The sequence below is a fragment of the Papaver somniferum genome, chromosome 3 (genome assembly GCF_003573695.1).
Source record: "Papaver somniferum cultivar HN1 chromosome 3, ASM357369v1, whole genome shotgun sequence".
NCBI classification, from domain to species: Eukaryota; Viridiplantae; Streptophyta; class Magnoliopsida; order Ranunculales; family Papaveraceae; genus Papaver; species Papaver somniferum.
Genome location: NC_039360.1, coordinates 160,835,222 through 160,853,093, shown reverse-complemented (window position 1 = coordinate 160,853,093; position 17,872 = coordinate 160,835,222). Strand labels below are relative to the sequence as shown.

The following is a 17,872-nucleotide window of genomic DNA, read 5'->3' as shown; positions in this document are numbered from 1 at the left end:
ACTGTTACTCTTACCCTTACTATCTGGAAGCATCGCATATCATAGACACTTCATTTCTCTACGGTATGGTTGTCCCTTTAGTTAGACTTGCATTTCTACAATAATCATATGAAAATATCATTTTTCTTGAAACGGAAGGAGTGTTTGTGAACGGTAGTACTATTGTTGAGTCTGATGACCGGAAAGAGAGGATTGGGGTTCTAGCCTCAGATACCGGGGCAATTGGGGTTGCCTGTTTCAACTATCTGGTGCTCAAACCAACTCTACAAGACATGCTGCTTGAGCAGCATACATTAATGGTTGAAAATGATCACGGAGAATCCATACACTGGAATTTGAATCTTCATTTACTGCAACTTATCACTCGTGTGATACTGGACTTTTTCGTTTTTAATTTTGACTGACAGACATTATCATACATTACAATACGTGTTGTTTATAGAAGAACCACCACATATACAGATATCTACATCTACACTTGCATTATTACACTCTTACACACTGACGTACCCAGAAAAATGATGGGTAATAATACTAAATGAGAGAATGAGTGACTGTGAAGGGAGTGAAGATGTACATCTTACAGTCATGGGACTCGACTTCAACGCTGAATTTCGACACTGCGTTCCCTGGTATATCTTCATGCTGTCAATAAGTTTACAACGGAGTAAGTGTAAGTTGCAAATGGCATATAGTGAAAGCAATTTGTATGGTTTAAGGAAATGTTAATCTGGAAAGGAGTTACTTACCTTCCACAAATCTCTTATGGAAACACTGGATCTCGAGTCAAGGCCTAGTGCTTCCCATTTGGCCGTGATGGTAACAGTTTCTGAGCATCGGTTCCAAAGCGCAACTGCCAATCTTTTTCCAGATAAAGGACCTGCCCAGACCTGGAGCAAGAGGAACATAGTCTGTTATAAATGTGCAGTGGGTTGGTGACCCAAGAATGTCATATCTGAATGTTAGGATCCAAGGTTGAAAAAAACTATGGACGATGCTGGATTCAGTGAGAGAGAGAGCGCGCAAGGACCTGATTGCATTTCCCTGGTCCTTCAACGGACACTTTCCTACCCTGAACACCGAGATGGTCTGCACAAACAAAATGAAAAATTGAACAAGAATAAGAACTGCAGAAATATCTAAGAAAAAAGAAAAGAAAAAGACTATTATAACTTCAGTGGAATATCTGTCTGTGATGTGGAGATTTTAAGGTTCATAGAACTGAATTATCAATCTGGCCACATAATAGCAAAATTGGATAAATGAAAGTGCACTCTGAAGGATCTTACCTTGATTTACTGCAATAACCTCCGCATTACTTAGAAGCTCAAATGTTTCTGCAGTCATGTTTCTTACATCACAACCTACCAGAAGAGGAGCCTACAGAATGCACAACCATAAAGTTCAGTAGAAAAAAAACAGCGGACAACTGTTCCACACATTTTACTACCCTTAACAGGTAGTTTTTCTTGCCTCATACTCATAGGCTTATTCTCATTAGTTGTCATTTTCCTCATTAGATACGAATGTGAACAATACTTAAAGACAGCTGATGAGACTGAAGAGTTTCAAGTGTAAAAGAGCAAAAAAGAAAAACTGTACTCGGGTTTGTGCTAGCGAACCTTCATCAAAGCCCATATACTAAAATGTGCACGATATTCCTGGTAAGTCATGCCTCCATTACCAACTTCCAACATATCCGGATCTTCCAAAAGGTTGCCAAACGATACATGATAGTCAGACAAAGATCAGTATAACTCTCTGAAAGGAACATTACTAGGGAAGTAAGAACAATCCATCAGTTGGCATTGGATATAGTGATTTAAGCTCTAACCATTCCATCCACCAGGTCCAGCATAAGCAGCCCACTTGTCATTCAGATCAGCAATAGTGGTCATACTACGTATCAAGAAACAAGCTTCATAAGTACGATATAAGACATTGCTAAGCTAGTTAAATTTAAATTTCAAGTTTAAACTTCAAACCTTTCCCATGAATCTTTAATGTCCTCTGTTGTTCTCCAACTATTTCCAACTTTGCCAGCCCAGAGTGCGGGGTCATTCACTCCCCTATCAAAAAAGAACAACATAATCAGAATCACCAAGGTCGTGCTTGAAGGGGTAAGAACAAACTTGAGAAAACTGGTGCAAATAACGGTGAGCATATTAATACCATTCACAAAGTGAGTAGAAAATTCTGCGACCTGTGTCATTTAAGGCTTCACGCATTGGGGGGTAACTGTAAATGGAAGAAATTTATCAATTACGGAGTTACTAAAACTTCCTATAACAACACTTAAAAATTTACATAGATGAGGAACCAACCGTTCCTGTGGTTCGATCCCAAGATTGAAACAGTTGTCATACTTCAAATAGTCGACACCCTGAAAAGATTCAAATATTGAACATAAAGTCAAAATCCAGCATCAAATTCTGAGTCTAATATTCATAAACTGCGAAATCCAAGTAACACTAAGTACTCCATATCGAAAAATACATCTGTTAAAGAAGCCAGAATTCTTACCCACGATGCAAAAAGTGACGCGTCATCATTTTCATGGTATAGTGATCCAGGTCTAACTTCGCATGTAAAAACCCTGGTAGTTTATCTTGGGTCAGACTAGAGTGAAAAGAAAAAGAGTATAGGAGCAAAACAACCACGGCGAACTGAGCATCAATCACATCCTTGAAAAAAAAAACAATCAAATCTTAAATTGGTATTACAGAAGCTGAATTTACCCAGCATCAGAATAGATACCCAGCTTAAGGCCCTTCCCATGTATGTAGTCCGCAAGAGCTTTGATCCCAGACGGAAAATTCTTCGGATCAGGGACTAATTCACCCTGTATAACCAACTCATATATTTCAAAATGACAAAAAAGGATAAAACAGCAAAAAGCACTAATCATTCGCTTATTTTGTTATGAAGATGAATTGAACGAGCACAATAGACTGGCAAGAAGGTGTGCCTGCTCTGACTTTCATAGGAATTGGTTCAGACTTCAGACACTTGTCTGGCGATAGTCAGAATACGAGAACCGAAATATCCAGCACCCACAAGTCAAAAAACGGAGTTAGATCAACAAGAAAATGGCTGTAATCTACCACGAACGATTTTGAGGCATCAATATGCACATAATAGACTTACATGGTATGATCTTTGCACACTAATTGCGATACATGCGGAAAAAATCTAAATGAAGTACAAAATTCACATCATCTTAGGAGCACTAAAAAGACGTTTCAAGAGATATCCCCAATGTATCAAATGAACACTACTTGGGATACTCAATACACATAAATACAAAAGAATCAGCAAAATGATGACTTTTCGGCAATACGAAAAATGACTAGATATCAACAACATACCTTTGAACTCCTTGAGAGGTCAGACCAGCAATCATCTGTGCTACAAAAAATCAAACATTTAGTCCACACCTAATGCAACAAATTTACAGTCTTTGCAAGAACATCATTACCTATATTAACATAAGTATAACCCAATTTAGCTAATCCAGTATCAACAAGTGCATCAGCTGTTTCCTTTATAAGCGTTTCGTTTATATTACAAGCAAAGAAATTCCAACTATTCCACCTGCAATTCATAACAACAAACCAATTTTTCAATTCCATTCAATCCAGTACCAAATCATATGAAAAACACATGCAATCTCTAAATTAAAGAAATTAGAAGGTGGGTTTTGGATTACTAACCCCATCTGAGGTGTTTGAGCTAATCCATTGTTGAGTTGAAGTTTTCCATATAGAGATGTATCAAAGATGTTGTTGTTTTTGGTGGATGGTGTAGAGATTGGTAATACACGAAGAGATGCAGAGAGTGTGATCGAAGAGAGTAGAGTGAGAACTGTTAGATGGAGAGTAATGGGGGAGAAGATGATTAGTTCGATTTCAGCCATTTTTTTGGGTTCCATTTTTCCCCTTCAGCTGAAAGTCTGAGACAGAAGAAAGAAAGAAGAGGAAGGTTAGACTTGGATAATATATAATATTAGGATTTATTTACTTTAACTAATCCTGTTTAAACACATAATCTCTCTCACTTATCCAAAACTATTTTATGCATCTTTTGTGTCCCCACAAGTGAAATTCAACCGGTGTCATGACTTGATCTACGTTGTAAATGTTACAGTTTATTGAGCTCAAGAATAATACATAAACATGGTATAGGATTTTCATGGTGGGAACACCACATATCTAAAAGGTTTTTCAAAATTGGTAGGATTTTCTTATATCAACGTGGGGAAATATAAGAAAAATTGTTGGTTCGAGAAAATAAGGGCTTTTTCAAAAATAAAATATCTTTTGGTAAGGTTGATGTTCGAACATGAGGGTCAATTAGGTTACAACTTACAAGTCTTATTTCTAATTCGATCAAAACCTGGATCGTTAAAAACTTTATAGACTTATGAGGCTCTCGTTTATTCCAGGATATTCTCCTTTGATATAAATCCATTCAAGAATAGTTAAGAAAAATTATAACCATAAACCTGAGAGTCCAATGACATAGCTCAGTGGTATTCCATCAACTCCAGTAAGGAACAAGTCAAGGATTCATCCTCCACCGTAAAGATTTGTATTTAAATTAATTAGTTGTATAGAGGGTTTGGTGAGGTTGGTATGGATGTGGGGCCAGTCCAACTGCTTAGATTCGATTAGGGTCCTGGGTCTGTCTTTAGCCTAGAATAAAAGTACCCGAAAAGCCTTTGGAGAGTTTCAATAAGTTATATCTAGAAAGATCTAGTTTAACTTGTAAGAGGGAATCAACAAGCTGTCTACTCACCGTATTGAGTATAACAATATTGATTATTGAACTAAGGTATTTCACATTCTTAGGATCTTGACCTAGTTTTATTACAGTATTTCCTAGTTGTTTTGGTACTAATCAGTTTTATTACAGTATTTCCTAGTTGTTTTGGTACTAATCAAAAAGGAAATCTAGGCATCCGGTAGGAAAGATTGGTAGATAATCTTCTCGGGGGATGAGAGAAACTTATATCAAGTACAACACTTGGTTAGGGGAATCATGGCGTATGCCCAAAGTGGTTTTCTGCTAAGGGAACTGCTGAAGTGGGTTACCTGGAAGGTATTACTCTGCCTCGACAATAGATCAAGGAATATTCAGAGCTATACGAGGTTTTTCTTCCATTAGTGTTTTCCTTAATAAAAATCTTGTGTGTCGCTTTTATTTTTTGTTTCCCCGTTGTATAATTTTAAATATTTAAAATTAAAAGCAAATGCATGGACATTAAAACACCTCGTTTATTATGTTATCTTCCCATTTCCCATAAGATCATTTAAGGTGTGTCTATATTAGTAAAAAGAAAAAGTTTTTCTGAGTGCTCGGTACATTTGACTTTCCAAATCCAATATAGGGAATATCTACTAGAGAGCTCCTGCATCAAATTTTTGTTGAAACGCTTTACATGAGCTCGTCAAATTCTTTATATTTATGATTTGTTTCCTTTATGCATCCTACTCATGAGGTTCTAAATTTTTCCCATCATATTTATGTTTTTTTTTTCTTTTCTTTTATTAATATATTTTCCTAGTAAGTTTAGATTAAAAATAAATAAATAACACACCATAAGTTCTGAAAAGGGTTCTTCTTCGTCAAATATAACTCTTGAACACTTCTAAATGTGCTTCAAGATCTGAAAAATAATAAACTTATTAGACATCGGACGACAATCATCTCTTATGAGGTTGATTGCAACTTTCTCCATCAAGTCACCATGTCATTCCGAATAAATTTGATACCTTCTAGCTAGGATAATTGCATTTGTGAAAGAAAACCAAAGTTTTTGTGGAGTTGTTATTTTGATTCGATCAATTCTTCGTATACGGCTCCGACTGCCATTGCCTGCAAAAAAAAAGAATCAAAGTTAGTTTGAGAAATATCTAATTGCTATAACCTAATAAATCCAGAACAACAAGGTTACATACTAATTTCTCATTCAAAGAGTCAAGAACCATTGTATCAATAAAGTTACATCCCAAATTAAATACTCACTAAAGTCTTAGGCTCAAAAGTTCTCAAGTGTGTATACAAAAGTATATTTACCGTCATAGGAATTTTTCTAAAGAGTGAGCACTTTGTTTTGATAGATTAGAGAGGTATAATAAACAAGAGTTCCAAAAATAAACCAATCTCTACATACCTTTTTTGATGAAGTCTTCGTTGATGTCTTCGTTGTCCTTTAGTCTTCATTATTCAATAGTGTTCAATGATTTTTGATACTCAACTATCTAATCTAACTAGTTCGAGAGTGACTTTATTACGTACACTATAATCAAGATATAAATTTATCAACTATATTTGACAACAATATAAACATATATACCAACATTTGTGAGTTTGACCGAGTACTGCTTTTACATAATCAAATGTGGACGTTTTATCTTTAATTTGTACCTAATTAAACATAATAACATTTAACATATTATGTAAAATCAAATGTCCACAAAGCAAGAAAATTTTAAAGGAAATCATATCTTAGGTTCGCAAGGACTGAAGCCAATGCAATTTATACAACCTGATATGAGACTTTTATCTTAGCCGATAGTTACTGAAGAGCTTCATGAACTAAAAACTCGTATATATGTGAAGCAATTGTAATTGGTAAGGTATGAAATCTTGACGGTTTCCATGAGTTCGACCGTGAGTTCTAAATCCGAACCTCGAGCCTAATCGAGTCTCCGGAAGATGCCACATTTTAATCAACTTGTAACCTTCAATATTACAATTAAAAAAAAATCATAACCCGAATACTTTACTATATAAAAAAACATTTGGTGGACTGGATAATCTCTTTCATTTTCTAATAATCGGATTCTAAAAACAAGTAATCTCTTTATGAGTATTCTAACCAATAATTTTTCTCTTGTTTTTTTCGCAAGAGATCCTAATGGAAACTATGTTTTCCTTCCAAGAATGTATTTCTATTTTTTTTATCTCTTTTGAATTGCATTGTTTTAGTTTATCATTAATATTTAAGATAAATTATTAGTTAATGTGTTTTTTTTACATCAACTGGAAGTGATGATACCAATTTCCTTCGCCTTTGCGGTTGCGGTCGATAAGGATATGAAATATAGAGGCCCAAAGATAAGTTTTGGATTCACATGTTGCTTTGCCAACAACAAAAAGGCGTGCAAGATGAATGTAATCATGGAAAGACTAATATGTGATAGATAAACAACTTTTAGTGTTGTGTTGTAGAACTTCAAAAGAAAGAATAATGATTCAAGCACAAATTTAATAGGAAAAAGGGTAACTAAATTTCTTGCTCCAAAGATGAGGTATTTCTTTTTCTTTTGGGAAAAAAACACTTGTTTTAAGATATTTAATTTTATTAACGTATTGAACTATATCCAATGAACTAATCCAATTAAGCAAAAAATTCGACGTACACAATTGATGTTTATTTTAATTGTAATCAAAATCAAGGAAATGTTTACTCTGATGATTTTGTTGATTTGTCCTTTTAACAAGCGACGGTGAATTGAGAAAAGAAGTAATTTAAGCTACCTTAATTCATATTATATTTTTCATATTGTTCTCGCACATTTTTTTTTTCACTTTTTCTAGTAATTCCACCTTGGTGACGTTTCTCTTTATACCTTTTTTTTAATCAATACAAAAAAAGTTATCAATCAATTTTTTTTAACATACTATGCTTATGTGTAAGTCAACGAGTGGAAAATAGTATCTTAATGTGCCTTTGGTGACATCTTCTTTAATATGGTAACATGTTCCTCCTGACTGACTACTTGATGTTTTGATACTCTTTTTTGGAATTGTAATTAAAAAAAAATAACACAACCATTAATAAAATTGAAGCACTGTCAACTATCTATTTATCAGTAATTGCTATGATCTTAACAGTTTGTCTCATTGAATCTTCTGCTAGGGTTTAGCCTAGATGGGTATTACAAAAAGTGTTAAAGTTGCTCTGCATGTTATACCATTGATTAAAAAAGAAGTCTTATTAGATCGTATTTTTTTGATTCCTTCTGAATCCAAGGTACGTATTTTTTTTCTTAAAATAATTTAAAGAACATTAATATATTTAATTAGGTGCAAGTGAAAGGAAAAACATACCCATTTGATCACATATATGAAAGTAGTGCGTCGATATTGAGCACATTTTATGTTGATCGTGTAGATATACTTGTGGATGCCCTGTTTCACGGTTATATAGTCATGTCATATGGGGAGATTTTCCTTTGCTTTTCTACATTTACATGTTTTGTCGAAAGTCCTGGTAATGATATTTAAAGTGATGAAATTATTAGTGGTGTTCGCTAATGTATTTGTCTACGTCGAGTAGACGGGCGTGGGCAAGGCATTTTCCATGGATACCGACAAATAAACATACGTAAAAATTAATGGGATAATCCCTCAAGTGATGGATTCCTTTTTAAAAACAAAAGAGATAGATGAAACATAATTCTTCATTAGAGTATCATTCATCGAGGTTATTTTCTCTTAAAATTTATATATCTTTCAAGTTTTTTATATATAATATGTGACATTTTTCTATTTTTTGTTTCAATTTTTATCGCAGATTTATCTAGGTAAACTTTATGATTTGTTAGACTCATATGTATCATTATCATCTAAAGGTAAAGGGTACAAAGGTAATAGATATTGCCAATCAATGAAACATGAAGCGATCACTCATGTCAGGAAGATGTGACGTCATGTTCAGTTCGAGAATTCTCCAAATACTCTGACCTAATTATAAAAACACAACAACAAGGTTACATACAAACTTCCTAGTAAAAGAGTGCAAGAACCAGTGTCTCAATAAATTTACACCCCTGATTAAATTCTTCTAACATAATTTTTTTTCGCAAAATTAGGTGAACAGCTAAATAATGAGTTGTGTATGAAATTTTTTACTGATTAAAAAACGGCTTAAATAAACATGTTTCAATTGTCGACCAATTGATACATATATTTTCTGTATTTGAGATCCGTAAGAGGCTATTTATTTGAGAAAATAAAGATCAAATGCCGAGTTCTTATACGTTTATTTTATGTGCATGTTAATTCATTGTATTACATGATCATGACTATATTTTTTCAACACCGAATGAAGCTACCATGAGAAAATTTCTAGTAGAAAAAGTGTATCCGGTACTTCAGGAGAGAAATGTATATTATGAATATCAAGAAGTAAACAGTGATGAACCTTATTTGACTATCTCTAGATGCGTCCAACATGAGCTTATTGATTTCAGGATAATTTGATAAACTATGTTTAGATTTTTCATAATAATGTGACCAATTTTGTTTAAAGTTATATATCAATCCTAACTTTACTATAATTACAACATTACTTAGGAAAAAGATTAACTGATTATGACATTCTGTCTATTGCTGCGACTTGCTTCTTGACACGACCAAGAATGATCCACCCATATGTTATTTCATAAATTTTTATTGGCTCTCTTGGGTCTAGCAAATCATAAACTTTTTATTGATATATTTGGGAGAAAATAACAACAATTAGAATTTTTTTCGCATATATAAGCTGATCCCGAATCTAGAAAGCCTTGCGCGAGTTTAATTATATAGATTTTTATATGGTTAAATTTTTTCCCGAAATATCGTGATGATAATAAATAAGAATTTCTTGTTGTCGACTAAGAAGAACAAAAGTATAATACCACAATCGTCTCACCATTAGATTCTTCTGCACAATGAAGATTTGAAAAGGTATAATACAACTAAAAAAATATATTAACTTGACATAAAAAGAACTATTTGCATATTATAAAGATTTTAATAATTTAAGAGAAATCCGGTTTGAATACGCAACATAGTTTATATAAATAAAACATTTTTCTCACTAGCTCCTTTTTGTTTGTTTATAATTTTGGGAAACAAAATGGCCTGAATGGGCTTTGATTAGGGAATTTTGGTTTAGAATAGAAAAAGATCCTACATGTACGATAAAAAGGCTTAGACAGAACTTCATCCATGTGTGTGGCACATGTTGCACTGCCTCAGACCAATATATGGATATATTTAAAGATATATAAACTTTGAGAGTAGTTAACCTCAACAAAATACACCTTAGTAAAGAATTTTGTTTCTTTTTATCTTTCACTTTTCAAAAATATGGAATCCATCACTTAGAGGAAATCCCACGGATGTTTTCGTATCTTGATGTGTTTGAGCTACACAATCGACATACATTGTGCTTGAAGTCAACGCATTGCTTCGATAGGTGTGGTCAAACATGAACGTTTTATCTTTCATTTGCACCTAACTAAACATAGTACATAACAATATTAACATGTTTTGTAAAAATATATGTCCACAAAGTGCAAATAATCTAACAAAAATCATAGCTTAAGTTCACTAGGAATAGGAATGAAACAATACAATTTGTAAAACTTAATAAGTCGTTTGTCTTAACCAATGGTCAACGAAAAGCTCCATGGACTAAGACACCCGTATGTATATGAAGTAATTGTAACATGTGAGGTATGAAATCTTTGCATTTTTTCCATGAGTTTGACAGTAAATTATAAATCTGAAAAATCCGAGCCTACTCGAGTCTCCTGAAATTGCTACACATTAATTAATTAACTTGTAATCATCAATGTTACAATCATAATAAATCCATAATCGGAATTATCAAATGCATAAAAACTTATTGGTGGATTCGGTAATCTCTTAGATTGTCTGGTAATCGGGTTCAAAAACAGGTGGTCTCTTCTCTTATTTACTATCGCAAGCGTTCCTTATGGCTTTTATTTTTTCCTTTCATGAACCTATATGGAGGCATCAAATCGAAACAATTGATGGGTTTTATACTCAAAAACCTACATTGCAATTAACTTAATGCATGTACTTTTATAGAAATTTTATTACCAAAGAGAATCAAAAAGAGTTACATAAAGACACTCAAAGAAACAGGAAAAAAACACCAAAAAAGGAGAAATCCCAGTTATATAAAAAAGAAAAAGAAAAATCCCATTATATTTACTTTAGGCCCATCTCCTAACAGAAAATTCTCTAGTAGATTTTCTATTCTAGTCATGAAATCTTGCCTGCTAATTTTTTTTTAACTTCACCTCTTCTCAATCTAGTACCTTTTTTTGCCAGAGAGTCAGCAGTAAAATTTATTTCCCTTACACTACGGAAAAAGTTTACTCTCTATATAAATTATCTTATTTTTCCCCATCTTTCCTGTACAAACCAAGGAAGTCTCTCTGATATGAAAGCTTTCGTTGCAGTGGTTGAATCTGTGTTGATAATAATATCAGATGCATTACATTATTCTTCATTTTCCACTCTCCTGTTCGATGATTGCCATTATTTCTGCAATAAAATTTGTGGCCACTCCTAGACCTCTTATTTCTACATATAAAAATTCTCTTGTATTGTTCCTAAAAACAAATCCACACCCCGCATTTCCTGGATTGCCTCTGGAAGCTCCATCACAGCATATGAGTATTTGATTTAGAGCAGACAGATAAAATTTTAGATCCACAATTCTCTGCATTTTTACTGGTCTTCTTCCAATATCAAAACTCTTTTAAAACTTGATAGCCATAACTGCAATCCCGCATATAAACTTTCATTCTAATAGAGCAATTTTTAGTAAATTGTAATATTCAACTTCTTGAATTTATTGATTTCAGGCTTCAAAAATAATTATGTTCCTTAAAAACCAGATTTCCATCATTGTAACAGATGTTGTTATTATCCACACTTCCCTAACTGCAATGCTTTAATGTTTGCGAATTTCATTATGTCCACATATGTTTCTGGAGTCATGAATAAGAAGTTGTCTCCAAGCCATTTCCATATCAGCTGGCTGAAATTACATTTCCACAGTATATGCTCTATACTCTCATTATCATTACTGCACAAATAGCATTTAGAAGCCAGATTAAAACCTCTCACCTGCATGTTGTCATCTTGTAATGACCCGTTCCTCCACCGATATTGTCCCCACTTAGCCACTGCGGTTATCCGAAAGTACGGGGTTTTCAACGGGCGTCCATGCAGTCATCCAGCAGCAAATTCCCAGGAGGTCACCCATCCTTGGATTGCTCCCACCCGAGCATGCTTAACTACAAAATTTTCTGCGAACTATGGAGCCAATTGTGCTAAAAAGGTCTCGGTGATAGGAAAGGACAAACTGTTACTTATATTCCATTCGGCAAATCACTGACGAATATCAGGATATTACAATACCACCACCTTAAATTGGAGTCGTCCTAGGATCCAGAATATATATATACACGTCCATATCTCCGACGTTCTCTACCCCTCATGAGAAGAATCTGGACCAACCATGTCCAGCGTACCTTCCCACCCTCGGCAGGTGACTCGTCGTCGGAGATCTGGGCTTGTATATATATATTCCGGAGTCGAGGACGACTCCAATTTAAGGTGGTGGTATTGTAATACCCCGATACTCGGCAGTGGTTGGCCAAATGGAATATAAGTAATGGTTTGTCCTTTCGTATCACCGAGGCCTTTTCAGCACAATTGGCTCCAGAGTTAGAAGAAAACTTTGCATTTAAGCAAGCTCGGGCGGGAGAAATCTAGGGATGGGTGACCTCCCGGGAATTTCCTGCTGGATGACCGCATCGACTCCCGTTGAAAACCCCGCACTGCCGGATAACTGCAGTGGCTAAGTGGAGACAATATCGGTGGAGGTACGGGTCATTGCAAATGGTATCAGAGCCGACGACAGGTCACCCTGCCGAGGGTGAGAAGGTACACTGGACGGGGTTGGTCCATATGCTTTTCATGAGGGGTAGAGAACGTCGGATATCTGGGCTTGAACATATTCAGGAGCCAGGGATGGCTCCAATTTAAGGTGGTAGTATTGTAATATCCCGATATTCGGCAGTGGTTGGCCGAATGGAATATAAGTAATGATTTGTCCTTTCCTAACACCGAGGCCTTTTCAGCACAATTGACTTCAGAGTTGTCAGAAAACTCTGCAGTTAAGCGTGCTCGGGCAGGAGTAATCCAGGGATGGGTGACCTCCCGGGAAGTTTCTGCTGGATAATCACAACGATGCCCATTGAAAACCCACACTTCTGGATAACCGCAGCGGCTAAGTGGGGACAGTATAGGTGGAGGGACGGGTCATTACACATATGTAGCACACACACCTCTTATTAGCTTCCAAACATTGGTTGATGTTTTATACAACTATTTATTTGGAATTTGATATTTGATTGAGTGGAATTGGTTTTATATTCCGACATTATTTATACTCACAACCAAATATTACGATTCTTCAACGATGAACTGACCTTTTGTGAAGGAATATACAATATGATTTTCCATAAGGTTGAGATTCGACCTACTTGGAAAGTTCCGACTTCTCAAGACACCATATGCAGTATTAGAGGATTTTTGTTTTATATGGGACGACTCGACTTCTGTAAACCTCGTTATTTCTGGGTTTTATTTTGAATTTCGTGAAAAATTTCTCTTTTGATGGTAATGGTGTAATACCCTGAACTTTGTCGGGTTTAATTAAGGGTGTTTGATAACATTAACCATATGTGTTGGTGCCTAATAAATAGTTGTATGCATCCATCATTATCCATATGTCATTTAAGGATACGTCAAAAGTAATTAATCATTTTGTTTGACCAAAGGCGTGTATCAAGGACAAATAATAACCGAGTTTCTCTTTAGGTTAGCTTATGCTCAGGCCCGATTACATCTAAACTTATCCTAAAAATTAAGATAACCTTAAGAGCGGATGAGATTTATTTAGATTGGAATACATAGATTATATCATGGCCTGACTATATTTAATCTTAATCCAACCACTTAACCAAACCTTAACTTAATTACACCGGAGCTACATGCCTTAACTAACCCTAAAAGTTGAAGAAGCTTAACTTTTTATCTTAAACTAATTTTAACTGGATGAAATTTTGTTTATGTTGAACGACATAGATTATGATCTAATCACTTCCCTGAAAGTTAGCCTAATTTAAACTTTTTATCTTAATACATAGTGAAATAAAGGAGCAACGTCCTTATCACTTTCCTTCATGAACCATTAATCTCCATATTATATAAAAAAGATAAATGGTTATTATGTAATACGAGACTGTAGACATTTTTTAGATTAGTTTTATGTTTCGTGTATCCAGTTCCATTTGAATTTTCAAGATATTATTAATCCTGAGTACCAGAGCTTATCCAATATTTGTATAATGATCAGCTTGACATGTGACATTGTAGAAAAACATTTTTTATCTCATATGACAATGGTATAAGAGATAAATCATATAAAATCATCTAGTGAATGGTTTAAGGAGTCCAACAAAGAGAAAATTTTCTTTATATCGGATAAGCTCTCTTTGATAAATGCTGTGAATGATGAAATTTCTTTTATCAACTGGATGCTTTTTTCCTTAGTTACGGATTGTGAAAACATATTTACTTTCTTTTCCCAATCTCTTTGTAAATATGTTAATTGTTCTCTTAATAGGGTGGCGATAGTCTAGCAAGTTAGCCAAAAAGAACACTTTTGATAAGCTCTGGATTAATCTGCCTCTTCCTTGTATTTCTAGAAAACTTCTTCCCTGTAATTTTTAGTTGTGGTTATAAAATCTTTACTTTCAAAAAAAAAAAAAAAATAAAAAAAAAAATCATAAATCCAACCTTAGAGTCTTGTGAATAGAAGACGGAGAACAATACACACTAAGTAGAGGGGAAGAAGAAGGGAGAAATTTTATTCATTAGTACAATAGATAAACATTAGAGCCTCTATTTATAGGGCTAGATACAAGGGCATCCCAGTAATAAACGAGATTTACCCTAGATATTCTTAACATAATTACACGTTAACACTCTCCCTGATGACGTTGTGTCTAAGCTAATTGCCTCGTTAAAACCTTGTCAGGAAATTCCAAAAGGAAAAAACCTAATCGAAGGGAAAAAATTACAATTGAGAAAACTTAGAAAAGATTTGGACACATAAATGTTGCCTCATTAAAACCTTGACATGGAAAACCCAATGGGACAAAACTTTGATGAAGGAAAAAGAGTACAACATGATAAGTCCAATAAAATGCACCTTATGTGATGGTGCTCCCCCTGACGAGTACTTCACTAAACTCTTGGCTTGGAAATATTTAATTCGATCCTTCCTAATTTCGGTGAACGAATTTCTAGGATGTAGAAGATTATTGTGCCTTCATGAAGATGTTAGATAGTTGATGAAGTCTTCTTTTGTGTTGAACAAGAAGTATTGTCTTCTAATAGTAGTGCACTCGAATCTTCAAGCTTCTCTAAATTCATTGAGAACTTGTGTCTTAGTTTTCTATCTTCAGAGATGATTTGCAGATGTAGTTGATGTAGTTTCTTCAACAAGGTGCCAATATGTAGTTATGGTACCATAGGCGAACAAAATTTACAGTCATACTATGGATCAGAATGATATCCAAACTCATGGAAGATGGTTATGTTGATGTGGTCTAACAAAATTACCTAGTTAATGGTGGGAATCCACCAAATAACAAAAATCCATACAACTTCCCCTTGGATGACCACCATGTTGAATGAGTTTGCCTCACTAAAACCTTGCCAGTAAAACCCGATGGGAAAAAATTTGGACGAAGGAAAAAAGAGCATAAATATCAACATTTTTAAAGAAAAAAATCCAACGTCAGCAAGATGTTTCCTCGTTAAAACCTTGTCAGGAAAACCACATGGAACAAAACCTGAAACGAAGGGAAAAGAGTACAACTTTTGACGTAAATATGGATGCTAACTCAACTACATGATTATTATTAAAAGCACCAAAATTATAACTATAGTCTATATTATAGACAAGTTTAAGCAAGAACAATATTTTACTGCAGATTTAAATAAATCAATATTTATGCTACCAAAACGTGGATTTTTGTGTTTTTAATGACTCATCAAAAGACCTATATTGTTAATATAATCAACTAATTAATCCGTATTTTTGGTTTTGTACCGAATTTCTAAAAACACATTAAGGATGGTTAAACCTGATGTAATAGAGTCAGGTGGTTGCCTGAATATAATTTGAATCCTCAAAGGATTACAAATTCGAATATGTTCTCTTACCACATTTCGTGTATGAATGCAATAAGAATCTTTAAAGAACTACCACGCCAAATGCATTATAAATAGAAGAACAAAATATTATTGAACCAATCCTAAGGTCTGAGGAAATATAAAACCCTTAAATCGTTTCTTCAACGATTACTTTTCTCATATAACGCATTATAACGACTACACCAATCTGAAGTAAATAAGCTTGAAATCTTTAAGGTGTCAAGTCTTGGATCCAAAATTTCGTCGATCGAGAAATTAATCCAACCTGATTGGATTATATGACAACCAATCACATACGCTGATATTCCTCTGCAAAGGGGTTCACAACCACCATCATTTATTTTCAATAGCTACTGTAAATGAATATTCGACCATATTTAGATTTTCACGATCCCACAGATTTTTTCAGTGTACGCATATCTTGAAACAAATTCAATCAACTGGTACCAGCGCCCGCGAACTTTATAATCTCATAATTATCAAGTGAGAAGAAATTAAATTCGAGAACGTGAATCATAATTTGGTAGACTCAATTGGAGCACTACTTGTATCCTCTTATGAAACGCTACTTATCTGCTAGATGTGACTGGATTAGAGCTGGCAAACAAGCCGAAACCCGCGGATAAACCCGTACCCGGCCCGTGAAAACCCTAACCCGGCTTGGCTGGTTTATAAACAAGCCGGGTTAGGGTTGGAAAAATGTTGGCTTGTAGGGAAACGGGTTAACCCGGACCGACCCGTGAAACCCGCAAGCTCACCCGTTAACCCGTAATTTCATTCCCTACAGTATATTTATTATGCCGCGTGTCCCATACTCCCACTCCCATTAATATAACGTGTGTCCCTCATATGTAATTGAGAAACCCTAGTGGTAGCAGCGTCTTCTTTTCTTTCTTTTTCTTCTTTTCTTCTTCTTCATTCTTCCCTGATGGACAAAACAGTAGGCTCCTCTTTATTTTCTTCTTAATTTTAATTGAAAAGAAAAAGTTCTTAATCATCTTATCAATTGATGAAAAGAATTAACACGGATTTAAATATGGAGATAGAAATAGGTGGTGATTCGAGAAAAAGATGGAATTGAAAGTGAATCGGAAAAACAGAGAAGTTTCTGAAGAAGCTAGGGTTTGAATTTTCGCTGCTGTTGTGACAAACGAGAATTGATTTTGGTTTAAATCTGAATCTATGTTGCAATTCAGAAGATGGGTTAGTGGCAGAAATTGAGATAGGGGTTTGACTAAATTTATGCATCTGAGCCGTGAGAGAAGATGAAGAACAGCTAGTCGGTGTCATGATTGAATCTGAAATGGTAAATTAAGATATTGATTTTTTTTTTGTAATCATGTTTGATTGGTTAAATCAATCTTCTGAAAAATTAATTTTTAATTTTGGGGTTTTGGAGATAACTTTGAGCAAGCTTCAGCCAAGAAAGGGGATCTGAGATGTTGAATGAATGGGTTTCTGGTGGAATTACAGAAGATCGAGAGGTGTTTGAATTTGGTGTTGTTTCAAGAAGGAATTGAAGGAATTTGACGGGGTTTTTAAAGACATCGATTAACATAAAAAGGGGAGTATTGGAGCTGATGTTGTGCACTGCTATAGCTGGATTTGGTGGTGCTGGACGTGTTAGCTTCTTGTGATGATCCTGCTATGGGATTTCAGAGAATAAGGTGTTGGTGGTTTGCTTGTGGAGATAGAATTGCAATTTTGAGCTGAGCATTGAATTGGTTTTCTTCCATTGGTACTTTGTCAAGGATGTTTCATA

General features: G+C 34.6%; 1 protein-coding gene across 1 annotated transcript; it reads right to left on the bottom strand.

Annotated features, from left to right (window-relative positions):
* Positions 1 to 315: 315 nt before the first annotated feature.
* LOC113357833 (alpha-galactosidase 3-like) lies at positions 316 to 3,977 on the bottom strand. Its single transcript, XM_026601316.1, has 14 exons — positions 3,714 to 3,977; positions 3,479 to 3,594; positions 3,369 to 3,403; positions 2,739 to 2,842; positions 2,524 to 2,596; positions 2,325 to 2,383; positions 2,173 to 2,238; positions 1,986 to 2,069; positions 1,835 to 1,899; positions 1,623 to 1,705; positions 1,290 to 1,380; positions 1,031 to 1,089; positions 750 to 890; positions 316 to 645 (listed from the first exon to the last, which is right to left on the bottom strand). Exons 1-14 carry the CDS (start codon positions 3,929 to 3,931, stop codon positions 535 to 537), a joined length of 1,305 nt encoding a protein of 434 aa, XP_026457101.1. The 5' UTR covers positions 3,932 to 3,977; the 3' UTR covers positions 316 to 534.
* Positions 3,978 to 17,872: the final 13,895 nt, after the last annotated feature.